Genomic DNA, 13,945 nt, shown 5'->3' with positions numbered 1-13,945 from the left:
GCCCGGACTGCGCACGCGCGCGCTGTGGCGCCCTCCCGCGACCGGAAGGCGTGCTCTGGGTTCCGGAGCGGACCTCCGCTGGTCTGGGGAAAGTAACCACTGCTGCCGCACCATGGCGTCGGTCGGGACCCTCGCCTTCGATGAATATGGGCGCCCTTTCCTCATCATCAAGGATCAGGATCGCAAGTCTCGTCTTATGGGACTTGAGGCCCTCAAGGTAACGGGACGGACGCTGGCGGTGGGATGAGAGGGAGGCGGCCGAAGCCCGCGGCTCTGCGCCTGCGCAAGCATGGGAGCGGTTCAGCCATGTGCTCCCCGGAAAGGTCGGGGATCCCCTCTCGTCTTCGGCCCTGCACCCCGCTCCTTTAGCTCGGGAGAGGCCGATGTAGAAGCCTTTAATCCCGGTTTGGGAGTTGGGGTGGAGCCGCTAGCGCCCTTCAGCGTGGGTGGGGCGGGTTCAAGTCCTAGGCTCTGAGCCGCGTCTCCGATCGCTTCTCCAGCCTGTGGTCGTTCCTTACGGTGTTTCCATCGGGAAAGGCAGAGGTCATTCTCAGGTCACCCGGCTGCGAGAGAAACAATAGCCCTGAGGATGCCGTTCGTTTTCCGGTCACTCCTTAAAGACTTGGTCGCTTATAGAGTAATTTCTTGCAATGCGTGGCCTAATACTGGATGCGGTGTCGTGAAAATTAAAAACGTGTGCTTTTAACGCAGAAACTTACCACCGCAAGAGTGGAAAGTGGACACCAGTGACCGTAACACAAGGCAGCGTGTGCTGGAATCACCAGTTACGGATGCAGCTAAAAGTTGGAGGGTGTCCTAGAGACTGGTTCTGATCGGGGATGGCGTCACTGCTTTGAATGCGGAGAGAGAGCGCGCTAGCACCTGGGGGAGAAGGGACAGCAAAAGCCAAAAGCTGGGCAGAACGCATGGCACGTTGTAGGGCAGAAGAGCAATCTGGTTTGGAAGGAGCACAGTCTAGTCTCAGTAAACGGTAGGGCCCCAAAGGTGGAAGCCCTCGATGCCCCACAGTCAAGATGTTATCCCTGGAAGGGAGGGAGCCCTTGAGGGGGTTTGAGCAGAGCCACGGTTGAGGTAGAAGTGTGCTTCAGAAAGTAGGGTCTGGTGGACCAAGGGGCAAAGAAAGACCAGAGGCGTTAAACCGCCAGGAGTCCAGGTGAGCACAAGCCTGTTTAAACAGACGAAAGAAACCGTAGAGTTCCCTCGCACTGTTTGCCTTAGGACAAGCTGCACAGCCCTCTCTGAACCTCCTTTCTCGGTGGGGGCAGCACGCCTCTGGAGCTGAGGATGAGGATCGAACGGGGCAACGTAAGCAGGGGCCACATGGTGCTCGATCTGTGGTGGATACTCGAGCGCTTGTATCACATACTCCGTTTCATCGTTCGTTTAAAGGAACCAGCAGAGAACATACACCTCCAGTACCTCGTGTGTAACAGCACGACAAAAGCTACGTGCTGTTGTGCGTGAGCTGTCACGCTAGCTAGTTAACGGGCACTCGTACTCTGCATCACACGATCCTCACGCTCGGAGGTAGGTATTGGGGTGACAGCTGCAAGCGTGGCCCCGGAGCGGGTAAGGTGACAGAGCTAATCCAGAACGGGCCATGATTCAAGCCCACCCCTGGCTGACTCCAAAGCCAGAGTTCGGAGCATCGGCAGGGTTAGCATTCGGGGCCAGGTCATTCTTTTTGTTGTGGGGGCCTGTCCTCTATCGGACGCAGAGCAGCAGACGGGCCTCTACTTTGTGCTGTTAGCGGCCCCCACCCAATTTGTTAGAACCAGCGATGTCTGCAGGCATTGCCAGGGGGCTCCTGAGGGGACAGAATCCTCTCTAAAAAGTCCATTACACTGACAGATCGGGCAAAGTGTATTTTCGTGGTTACCAGTATTTTCACCGATCCGTTGAACTCTGTGTCTTGTCTCAGCTGCCAGATGCAGTGACTAGGGAGGGCTCCGCGGATCATGGGCATTTGAACTGCGTTCAGTGCGGTCAGCGTTTGATGACTGGAGGCCCTTCGGTGCATTAGCGCTTCAAGGATCAGAGGGCATATGTGGGGGGGACACATGGACCGCCATCGTCACTGGAAGGGAACTAGGTCTCAGATTGTGGGGGGCACTGAAGAAAAACGGAAGCTTTCAGACTCCATGTTGAGGCACTAGGGAGTCATTGGAGGTTTGGGGACCGGCAGATGACACGGTTGAGGAAAATGGGTGAGTTAGCTGGGCATCGGATGGACCTAAAGGACAGGCGGGTGAGATCAGAGACCCCGGATTTCTGTAGGGTGCTGTGGAGCCAGGCCAGGCTGGTGACAACAAGACTAGGAACGAAGGAAACAGCATCTGCAGAAAAAACACACTGCTGATCGTGTGTGTGCAAGCAGGAAAGGATGCTTGCAGGTTTCCATTGAGTTAGCTGTCGATTGCCCTGGGCAGATGGCAAGGGTGACTTTTCACCTATGGGTTGTGTATTGACTCAGCCATCAATTTCTGGGTGTATTTCTGCAGTAAGTCTAGTATGCCGGTTCAAGGGGCTGTACGTGTACATCTGGACTCTTCACATGAGGCCTGCATTGCAGGACGGTCTTGCAAGGCCTGTCCCTGTCCTGTCAGACCGCACCTGCTGTGAAGTGGGGCAGATAAGAGAATCTGCCTCGTAGGTGTGCGGGAGTTAAAGCTCTAGGCTCTCGTTCTTTTGCGTAGAATTACCTACTAAAATGGGGCGCCTGGGTGCGCAGTTGGTAAGCGTCCGACTTCAGCCAGGTCACGATCTCGTGGTCCGTGAGTTCGAGCCCGCGTCGGGCTCTGGGCTGATGGCTCAGAGCCTGGAGCCTGTTTCTGATTCTGTGTCTCCCTCTCTCTCTGCCCTCCCCCGTTCATGCTCTGTCTCTCTCTGTCCCAAAAATAAATAAAAAACTTGAAAAAAAAAAATTTTAAAAGAATTACCTACTAAAGCTGGTGGTGTTATCACGCTAAGGTTTAGACTTGGGTGTTGCCTCTTAAATGTAGAAGCTTCTGGAGAACAGAAACTGTTCTGTATGATTGGATTTTATAATCATCAAGTGTATGCTTCTAACTATTAAAAATTGGGGGCCTGGGTGGGTGGCTCAGTCGGTTAAACATCTGACTCTGACTCCAGCTCAGGTCACGATCTCATGGTTCATGAGTTCAAGCCCCATGTCGGGGGGTGCCTGCGTGGGATGCTCTCGCTGTCTCTCTGCTCTCTCCCTCTTGTGCTCACTCTCTTTCTCTCTCAAAATAAATAAAAATAAACTTTAAAGAAAACCACTGAATTATTAAAGTTATTGTAACTTGAACCTTTTCTGTGTCTTTCGTTTAGTCTCATATCATGGCAGCAAAAGCTGTAGCAAACACAATGAGAACATCACTTGGACCAAAGGTAAGAGACTACCATTCTGTGTTAATGCGTGTTATGTCTAAATCGTGGAGAGTTGATGCAACCCTTTTATAGAAATTTGGGACGTGGAGCAGGGGGCATCCTAGGCCTCCAGCACTAACACACTTGTTTTGTGTATTCAGGCTTAAAACACATTTATAAGTGCAAGTAACAATTTTAGGTCACAGGTTTTTTCTTCTTTTAACATCTTATTAGCATTTTCCACATCAGGGCTGTCATTTTTTGTAATTAATACATTAGTGATGCTCCTCACCCCCATTTCTCTAGTTTTAGCCCTTTAGGTGGTTTTGTACTCACCAGTGCAAAAATGTCTGCACACAGATACTGAATTTAAAAATTCAGTATGCTGATTTTTCTGATAAATTCTGTAAATAGGCATTGGGTCAAGAGGTCTAGCTTTTTTTTGGTTTTGGTGCAGATTGCATTTTTGTTTGGTTTTGTTTTGGGGGGGCTTTTTTTGTTTTTTTTGTTGTTGTTTTTTGCATAATGTCATTCTAAACGTTGCTGTCTTCCTAGGACTTGATAAAATGATGGTGGACAAAGATGGCGATGTGACGGTGACTAACGATGGTGCTACCATTTTAAGCATGATGGACGTCGATCACCAGATTGCCAAGCTGATGGTTGAACTGTCAAAATCACAGGATGATGAAATTGGAGATGGGACCACGGGAGTGGTTGGTAAGAAAGCAAATTATCCTTGTTTGAGAGGCATTCCTTAAAGTCACGCACACCTGCCAAGAGTGTTTGCTCTGAATCAGATCATGAGAAGGACTGTTGCACAAATCCAAGTTGAAGGACATGCCGAAATACAAGCGGCCCAGACTCTTCAGAAGTCCTTGTCCTGGAACAACAGGACAGTTCTTCAGGGGAGAGTTAAGCGGCTCTTCTAGATCAGGGGAGCCAAAGAGAAATGACCGCGGCTGTAATGCAGAACACTTGATGGGACGCGGCTTTTTCTTTATTTAAACTGGGGGGGGGGGGGGAGGGCGGTGTTTGGGATACATGGAGGGATTTGGGATCGTGCATTGCAGAGTAGTGCCCTGTTAAGTGTCCTGAGTGTGACAGGTATGTTAGAGTGATAGGGAGATTGCCCTCGTATCTTAGCTTACAGCTGAGACGTGTCATGATTTCTGCGCCTCTCACATAGTTGAAGGGAATAGGTGTGGGTTCGTAGAGAAAACAAATGTGGCAAAATAGTGTTAATCAGTAAACGATTCATTTGAATGTTCTTACGCTTTCTCTGAAGTTCTGATATACTTAGAAATGGGGAAGATGGAAGAGGAGAAATAGTTTTTAACGTTACCTTTTCTGCAGATGAGGTTTGAATTCATTTATTCAGCAAGTATTTGTTGGGAACCAAGCACTGTTATGGATGTGCTTGGAGTATAGCAGTATTGAAACAAATATCATCATCTTGTGGCCCTAAAATAACGGGAGGAAGGAAGATGGTGAGGAGGATAAACCATAAGCATATTATATATAAATTCTCTTATCACCAGCACAAATTTTACTGACTAGAAATCCCTCTCCTGGCAGGGCGCCTGGCCGGCTCAGTTGGTAGAACATGCAGTTCTTGACCTCAGGGTTATAGTTCAAGCCCGCATTAGGTGTAGAGATTACTTTAAAAAATCTTAAAACGAAATCCTTGGCTCGGGAAACACGAGCTTTTTGCCCTTAACGTTCTTAGGTTACGTTCTTCACTTACGTTTTGTCCATCACTGAGAGCTGAACATCCGTTTATAAGGGGTGACCTGTTAGATCTTTGCTAGAGGCAAAACCAGAGTCTCCCCTTTTAAAAAAACACTTCAGCCTCCCAGATCCTTTTGCCTTAATTTTGGACCCTTCACATTCCCAGGGTGTAGCATCTAATTGGTATCGATGGTGTAAGTGTCAGTGCTTGCCTGACGTGGTTGTGCGCTGTCTTGTCTGCAGTCCTGGCCGGCGCCCTGCTGGAGGAAGCCGAGCAGTTGCTGGACCGCGGCATTCACCCGATCAGGATCGCCGACGGCTATGAACAGGCCGCCCGCATTGCTATCGAGCACCTGGACAAGATCAGCGATAGCGTCCTCGTTGACATGAAGGACACTGAGCCCCTGATCCAGACAGCAAAAACCACGCTGGGCTCCAAAGTGTACGTTTACGATACAAGCAAAACGTGTGTGTGCTTATTGCTAAAAAAACCTCCTTTTGTAACGATCGCACGTAGCTTCATGCGGACTCGATGAACTTCTTTCCACTTTTGTTATTTTGCTTTGCTTTGTTTCTTTTTTTTTTTTTTTAATTTTTTTTTTTTTTCAACGTTTATTTATTTTGGGACAGAGAGAGACAGAGCATGAACGGGGGAGGGGCAGAGAGAGAGGGAGACACAGAATCGGAAACAGGCTCCAGGCTCTGAGCCATCAGCCCAGAGCCCGACGCGGGGCCGAACTCACGGACCGCGAGATCGTGACCTGGCTGAAGTCGGACGTTTAAACCGACTGCGCCACCCAGGCGCCCCCTTTGCTTTGTTTCTAATGCAGGTGTAGCCATATGCATCTTGTGTTTTAGTTGGAAACTGAAGTTCCAGGCTTGGGTATTAAATCCTCTCAGTATTTGTAAGAGATCCAGGGCTTTGATTTAGCAGGATAGGCTGTGTTAGCAGTCAAGCAGAAATAAATGGTCCTACTTGGGGAATGTTAGCCTTCAAAACACCCTTCTACCATTTCTTTGCTAGGAAGCCATTTAGGAGGAAAGGCTCTCCTTTTCATTATTGACCAAGCAAGTTACTGGTCCAGAATCTTAATTTAGTGAGAAGGGGCAGTCTTGAAAGTGACTTACATGGGGTGTTTTCCACGCTTGCATAATGCCTGCTATTTACCAGGCCTGCTGCCACATCTTAAGAGCACAGAGACACAGTGCCTGTCCCCTGGAGACCCAAAGCAGCCTCGGCCAAAGACACACTTATTTGAACAATAATGGAGACCTGTGGGCTCTTGGCACGATGTAGCATGAAAATTCTAGTATGAGGAGCTTTATTACTGGTTTTTTCGAATCAAGATCAGGGTTGAGAAACATTTTAAACTTTAATTTGTGTGGTAGTTTTAGCAAAAAGGCATGGCCTTGTCTCAGAGGTCAGGGGAAGTGCAACAAATTGTTGCCCTCTCCACCCCTAGGAAAGCCTCTGCCGCCATGCTGTGCTAGAATGTGCTGGGTGCCAGGTGCCCTCTTATACGGGTGCTGAGACCAGCTGCTGGGCAAGGGGGCCACCGGGATGGTCTCTGTCACGGCGCACTATTGTTCTCCTGAGAGGAAAGTGTCCTAGTTGAAAATGCGTGAATCTTATCATTGCTTTGTAAGTTGATCTTGTTACATTTGTAAGTCTTTGTAAAATCCACGTATTTATAGGTCTTTACTACAGAAAACGTTCAAAACCACTGACAGCAGCCAAACATAGTGTGAGGCAAGTTATAAATCACTTAGGGTACTAACATTTACAGTTTTCCCGTTATCTTTTCTCTGAGTGAGATTTCATGCACTGTTTCAAGTATTAAATTTCCCTTGAAGTTTTTCCAGAACCAAAAGTAAATTTATTGAGCAATTTATTCAGATGTTTCAAAGCTTTCAAAAAGATCCCTGCCCCCGCCCGGAACTGATGTTGGTGGAAATTCCTGCAAGGGAAGCAGCCATGTGGAGTCCTCTGGCTTCTTACTGAATGCTGCACCCCATTTACACAAGATGTCATTTTCTCCCGTCCCAGTTTACGGCTCTCTTTGGGTTCTGTGGATCCCAGCTTGAGAACCCGTGCCCCAAACTTGAAAGTGCAGGTTCTAGTGGCACAGCTGTCTACAGAGTCTGAGCGTCCTTCGTTTTATAAGACGTACCTGAGTTGCCACGTTACGTTCTGGGTCCTGCTGTGGCTGTAGTGGAGTGAAAGGTTGCTCTTTGTTTTCATCAGGGTTAACAGCTGTCACCGGCAGATGGCTGAGATCGCTGTGAATGCTGTCACTCACCGTAGCAGACATGCAGCGCAGAGACGTGGACTTCGAGCTCATCAAAGTGGAAGGCAAAGTGGGCGGGAGGCTGGAGGACACGAAACTTATCAAGGGCGTGATCGTGGACAAGGATTTCAGTCACCCACAGATGCCAAAAGTGAGTCCGTGTCCTGCACGGCTTCACGCTGTTTTTCACTCCTAAATCCACGAATTGAAAGATTCTCTTTGTCCCCACAGCAAGTGGAAAATGCCAAGATTTGCAATCCTCACGTGTCTTTTGAACCGCCAAAACCAAAGACCAAGCATAAGCTGGATGTGACCTCTGTGGAAGATTATAAAGCTCTTCAGAAATACGAAAAGGAGAAGTTTGAAGAGATGATTCAGCAAGTAAGTCTTCCCATAGCTTTTTCGTGAGTAGGTCTGTAAGTGGTAACGTGGCACTCCTCTTTACCGTCTTGATTCTTCAGCGCGTGGCTGCAGATGCCGTGTCGGTGTGAGCCCCCTTTTTTCACTTTTAAGTTAGAATAGTAATCAGCATTCACGGCGAGAAGAAATCAGGTGGCACAGAAAGGCTTAAGGGGGAAGAGACCCGAGTCACAAAATGGTCACGTGTCTGGGGCGCCTCAGAGAGTTGGCTCCGTGACCTTCGAGCTGTGCTTTCGATTTTACGATACTGTCCTGGACGCATCTGAGCCAAGCTCGTATGTTCAGGGTATAAACACCTTAACTCTCCTCCGCGGGCTGCTAATAAGCGTGCACACCCTGACAGTGGTTCCTCTTTGGGCCTCTGTCCTTGGGGACTTCCAGCATCCGCACACGGGTACGTGGACGTGGGTATCGGTTTGAAACGTACTCATGACAGGCAAGAAGTTACGTGGGTTGTCTCTCTTCAGGGGGGGGAGTTGGGTTCGTCTGCTCCTGCGTGATCTGTGTCTCCGCCTACCTCATACCAGGCACCGTCGTAGGGACCTGAGACACAGTAGTGACCAAAGTAGAGCCCTTGCTCTTGCGGCGCAGAGTAAGGGGATGGTGGGTAGGGGCCGTGCTAAAGACGGGGCTTCTCGGGCAGAGACCCACCTACCTGGGGGAGGGGCACTTACCCAGCTGGGGTAAGCTGGGGCGACAGCGGGTGCAGAGGCCCTGAGGCAGGAGCAGGGTTGGCATGCTGACAGGTCGGAGGGCTGAAGACGCGTCACCTGGGCTACAAGGCTGCCGTGGAAATGCCAGGCCGGGTGCCCGGGGCGACAAGGTGGCAGGACCTAAGAGGCCGAGGGAATCGGATAGGTGTGTTGGTGGATATGCGGGTTGCCGGGGATGATGACAGGAAGGTGATGGGCTGCGTGTTTTTAAAGAACAGGAATGGCCCAAAGAGGAACGTTGTAGGTACTTGTGAGGGGCACGAGGGAGGAGATGAAGCCGTGTGAGGACAAATGCTGAGGCAGGCTGGTTTCCAGGGGACAACCAGGGTTGGCCCCCAGGGAGAACGTGGCAGAAGCGAGGAATGTGCAGGAACGAGTTGGCTGTTAACGGACGGAGGGTCACGGAAGAGGCAAAAGCAGAGAGCCGGGCTCGAACTCACGAAGTGTGAGATCATGACCTGAGCCGAAATAGAGTCTGACGCTTAACTGAGTGAGCACCCAGGTGCCCCTGAAGTACTGATTCTGAAAGCGTATCAAGAACTGAAGTGATTCCCTTTGATACTTGTCATTGTTTGGGATTTGGGCCTGACAGAAGGTAGACACTTCTGTGCTTCCTTCCTTCTCTTTTCTCTGCTTTATTTTAACACTTCCACCTTGCACGCCCCTTTGTGTGCCTCATCTTTTTCCCCGAGCACAAGGAATACTTACTAACGTGATGGGCATTTTTCTCCCCCGCAGATAAAAGAAACTGGCGCTAATCTAGCCATTTGCCAATGGGGCTTCGACGACGAAGCCAATCATTTACTTCTTCAGAATAACTTGCCTGCGGTGCGTTGGGTAGGAGGACCGGAAATAGAGGTAGGCGGCTCGTGGGAAGAGACTTCCGAACGCAGGGCTCAGGCTCGATGCCTGTGCGTGCTGGGGGCCTGCTTGGGGAGCAGTTGCCGTGAATAACCACAGTGTCAAGGCTCCACAGATAGAGGGCCAGCGGGGAGAGAGGAGAGTGCTGCGATCTTTCTCTATTTCAGCCACAGTGCTGCGAGTTTCTGGTGTTCCGTGGGATTTAGAAATGCTTTCCGTGTGTCGTCGCACTTGGCTCTCTGAGGCAGGGACACCTGCTTACCGACTGGTGTGTCAGCCACACGCCGACCGCCGTCCCACACGTGGTCCGTGCCCCGGGGCAGGCTCGGCCTCCGGTCCTCACCGCAGCCAGGGTGCGATCGGTCAGGACACGGTGACACGGAGGGTGGTGGCGTCACCCCGAGACACCGGCTCCTCAGAAACCCACTCGTTTCATAGGCCTTCTTGGGTTGACCTTGAAATTTGAGGCTAGAGTGGATTGCAGTTCGGGCACAAGGTAGCCCTGGGTGGAGTTTGGCTCCTCTGCGGTCTGATCGTGAGAGCCCAGTGTTCACCAGCACCTTCCTCCCCCCGACCCACCCTGCCTAGTTGATCGCCATCGCGACAGGAGGGCGGATCGTGCCGCGGTTCTCAGAGCTGACCCCTGAGAAACTGGGCTTCGCCGGGCTCGTGAAGGAGATCTCCTTCGGGACGACTAAGGACAAGATGCTGGTCATCGAGCAGTGTAAGAACTCCAGGGCTGTGACCATTTTCATCAGAGGAGGAAATAAGATGGTGAGAATCCTAGTGACTTGCCCTGCATTGTTTTCTGCCCTTGGTGTAGGGTTTGGTTTTGCCCAGAACGTGTTTGACTGAGATACGGGTGCCATTTCTAAAAAAACGATCATCTTTCTCAAAGAAACCGTGGCTTACCGAGGTGTAAAATCACCGAAGACCATATTCGGTGCTACCTGTTAGTGCTACGCAGGCCTTTTTTGCGTCGCTCGGGTTGGAAGTAGGGGCCCGGTGCATCCACGCTGCTAATCTCCCTCCCGCGAGAGCGAGTCTGTACCGCATCGGCATCAGTGAGACGGGCCTCAGGTGTCTCTTAGTCAGTTTTGGCTCGTCTGACCACTTCCCGTGGTCACGTGTCCCGAAATGAGTCACTGGCTGCCTCCGCCTGGTGTTCACGTAACCACGTGGCAGAGAAAAGGGGGAGAACGGCAGAAATCACCTGGTAATGAACATCCTGGCGCGTGCTCTCCATTTGTTCCTAAGCAAGGTGGCTTTGATGCCGGTACCTGGCAAACAGAGGTTCAACCAGGCTCCGCGGATTTGACTCTAAACACTAGATTGTGCTAATGTTAACTTCTGCGGAACTGTCTTCCCTAGATCATCGAGGAAGCAAAGCGATCCCTTCACGATGCTCTGTGTGTCATCCGGAACCTCATCCGGGATAATCGTGTCGTGTATGGCGGAGGCGCGCCGAAATCGCGTGTGCTTTGGCCGTCAGCCAGGAGGCGGACCAGGTAAAACCCGTGCGGGGCCTCAAGGCGTAAAGCAGTGGGACTGAACAAACTGGGGGAAACAAAGTGTCGTCACCATGGGTGAGCAGCGCCTGGTCCTCGCCCTGGTACTGAGGCGCGGCCTCCCGAAAACTAGCATTGCTCAGCCTTCTCAACCTTTCCAGCCTTGACAATAACCGCTGTCCAGTCTTCAGTGTCCTCATTTGAAGTTCCAAATAAATTGAATATCGTGACTGTCATAACTAAAAGTAGAGCTGATTTGTCTTCAGACTCCTCTCACGTGTCTGTCTTCTCCGTCCTTACTCCGTCGTGACATTTTAATATTCTGGTAGTTTAACAGTAATCAAGACGGTCTGTTCTTAGAATTCTTCGTGAGTTAGGTTTTCAAAGTATGCGATTTAATTACCCGTCCAAATTGCCTGCTTTTTGTCTTGTTTTTTGCTAATAAGCACGCTTACCTGTACCCTTCCAGTGCCCGACCTTGGAGCAGTACGCCATGCGGGCGTTCGCGGATGCCCTGGAGGTCATCCCCATGGCCCTCGCCGAAAACAGTGGCATGAATCCCATCCAGACTATGACCGAAGTCCGAGCCAGACAAGTGAAGGAGACGAACCCCGCTCTTGGGATTGACTGTTTGCACAAGGGAACAAACGGTGAGAGCCAGTCGCAACCCAGTGGGGCCGTGTCTGGGTCAAGACCGGGTGATCTCCTGCTGGTCGCACAGTGTGCGGTGCCTTCTGTGAGCTTCGATACTTTCGCACTTCAGATATTCGGGTCCTAAGTTGTAGAATGTTTCGGTTTGATTACCTGAGGATTGGGTCAGACTGCTGGTCCTGTAACGCGGCACTCCTTAATAACAGTAAGCTGTAGCACGCTGGCTTACACCAAAGGTGACTCCTGTTTCAGTCTCTGGTTTTAGAAAGTCCTTCTTCTCTTGCTCTTTAACACCGATGTCTGTCAGGTAGGTTCTGGATGTCATGGGAAGCAGCCTGGCAGGTGACTTGGTGCTGTCTGCTTATTTTGTGCTTTTGTCCAGGACTTAGGGGTGTTTTCAGATGTGACGTACTGGGACCGTAGCCATGTGTGTAGTTTAGAGGGTGATTTCACTTAAGCTTGTTGGAACGGTGGTGCCAGTGATTTCTCACTAATGGGGCCAGGCCCACATTTTTTTTTTTTTTTTAATGTTTGTTTTTGAGAGAGAACACGCAAGCGGGAAAGGGGCAGAGAGAGAGGGAGCCACGGAATCTGAAGCAGGCTCCAGGCTCTGAGCTGTCAGTACAGAGCCCGATACGGAGTTCGAGTTCGAACCACGAGATCATGACCTGAGCTGAGTTCAGGTGCTTAACCAACTGAGCGCCCCCCCCCCCCCAGGCTCCCCCAGGTCTGTACTTTTGCAGCCACTCCCAGCCCACAGAATCAGATGATCTGTGCTTTTATGTAGAACAGCAGCTATGTCCTGGTTTTCATGTTCACAGCCAGCAGAGTTTAATAACAGCAGCAACTCTTTGTCAGACAGATATTCACATTTTCTTTAACTTGAATGCCTGGTTCTGCTGAAATTTGTTTACATCTTTCTTGGAATTATTTTGTTTCATATACAGTCTGATTTTTTCACTTACATTGGGCTTTCTAAATTATGTGAGTGAATATTTTGTGGGATGAAATGTCGCTGAAAGGTTTTAGCCAGTCACCTAGCACTTTGGCTTGTCATTGAAGGGAGGTCCCCTTCACCCCCAGCTTTCTGGGACCCAGGTTCAAATTCCAGACTGTCCTCTGGAATAATGGAATCTTACTACCCCTCTGAAAATGTAGCTGGATGAGTGGTTTCTTCTTAATGTTTTTTTTTTTTTTTAGAGGGAGGATACACGCAAGCAGGGGAGGGGCAGAGACAGAATCCCAAGCAGGCTCCACGCTGTCAGTGCAGAACCCGACACGAGGCTCGAATTCACAAACCTCGAGATCGTGACCTGTGTGGAAATCAAGAGACACTTAACTGACTTACCCAGTCGTCCCCAGATTTATATTTTTTTAAGTTTCAGTGTCTTTGTAAAAATGAGAGCAAGATGGGGCGCCTGGGTGGCGCAGTCGGTTGAGTGTCCGACTTCAGCCAGGTCATGATCTCGCGGTCCGTGAGTTCGAGCCCCGCGTCAGGCTCTGGGCTGATGGCTCAGAGCCTGGAGCCTGTTTCTGATTCTGTGTCTCCCTCTCTCTCTGCCCCTCCCCCGTTCATGCTCTGTCTCTCTCTGTCCCAAAAATAAATTAAAAAAAAAAAAAATGAGAGCAAGTTACTAATATCAAATACACATGTTTTAGGATAATTCATTTATTTGTGTTTTCCAGATATGAAGCAACAGCATGTCATAGAAACTCTGATCGGCAAAAAGCAACAGATCTCTCTTGCCACACAGATGGTTAGAATGATTTTGAAGATCGATGACATCCGTAAGCCTGGGGAATCCGAAGAATAAAGAAAAAATTGAGAGTAAATGTAGTAGTAAGGTTCACTGTTGTGATTAAATAAATGGATGTCTTGTGATGCATCTACAGTTATTTATTACTGTGTCTTTTTTCAGACACTGTAGATGCTATAATAGAAACAGCTGTTTAGTTACCATGGTTCTCCTGTTGAAAGAAGTTCAGTTATGGGAATGCGGTCTCGCAGGCTTTTGTATCTGTTCTATTAAAGCGGTCTCTTTAAACAACGGCTGTCTTCTCTTCAAGTTAAGAAACTGGCTGTACCGACCCAGTGCTGCCCTAATGAAGGGGCTTGGTTGAGTAGATCTTTTTTTTTTTAATTTGTAGATACTTGTAACAGCTTAAACATGGAGTTTGGTCTCAAGCTTTGAAAGAAGACCGGGCTTGGTCCTATGAAACGTATTTAAATGCCGCGTGTCTCTAAGTAGACCAGTCCTTTGATCGCGGAGACCCATCCTGAGGAGTGTGGGAAAGCGTGAGATTGGGGGGGAGGGGGGTCCTAAGTGCTTTGAGCTGCCAGCCACGTAGCGAGCGTGGGACTGGAGCACAAGGCCAGCGT

At 49.9% G+C, this 13,945-nt stretch overlaps 1 protein-coding gene across 1 annotated transcript; it reads left to right on the top strand.

Annotated features, from left to right (window-relative positions):
- The first annotated feature begins 38 nt into the window (after positions 1-38).
- CCT5 (chaperonin containing TCP1 subunit 5) lies at positions 39-13,613 on the top strand. The gene is given in 13 exon segments (XM_030332634.1): positions 39-217; positions 3,355-3,413; positions 3,947-4,113; positions 5,368-5,566; positions 7,370-7,418; positions 7,420-7,563; positions 7,644-7,793; positions 9,284-9,403; positions 9,995-10,180; positions 10,778-10,865; positions 10,868-10,914; positions 11,384-11,564; positions 13,252-13,613. Coding segments are annotated over 13 exon segments (1,623 nt in total). The 5' UTR covers positions 39-112; the 3' UTR covers positions 13,380-13,613.
- The last annotated feature ends 332 nt before the right edge of the window (positions 13,614-13,945 follow it).

Source organism: Lynx canadensis, chromosome A1 (assembly GCF_007474595.2).
Source record: "Lynx canadensis isolate LIC74 chromosome A1, mLynCan4.pri.v2, whole genome shotgun sequence".
In the NCBI taxonomy this organism is placed as follows: domain Eukaryota; kingdom Metazoa; phylum Chordata; class Mammalia; order Carnivora; family Felidae; genus Lynx; species Lynx canadensis.
This window is presented reverse-complemented; position numbering and strand designations above follow the sequence as displayed.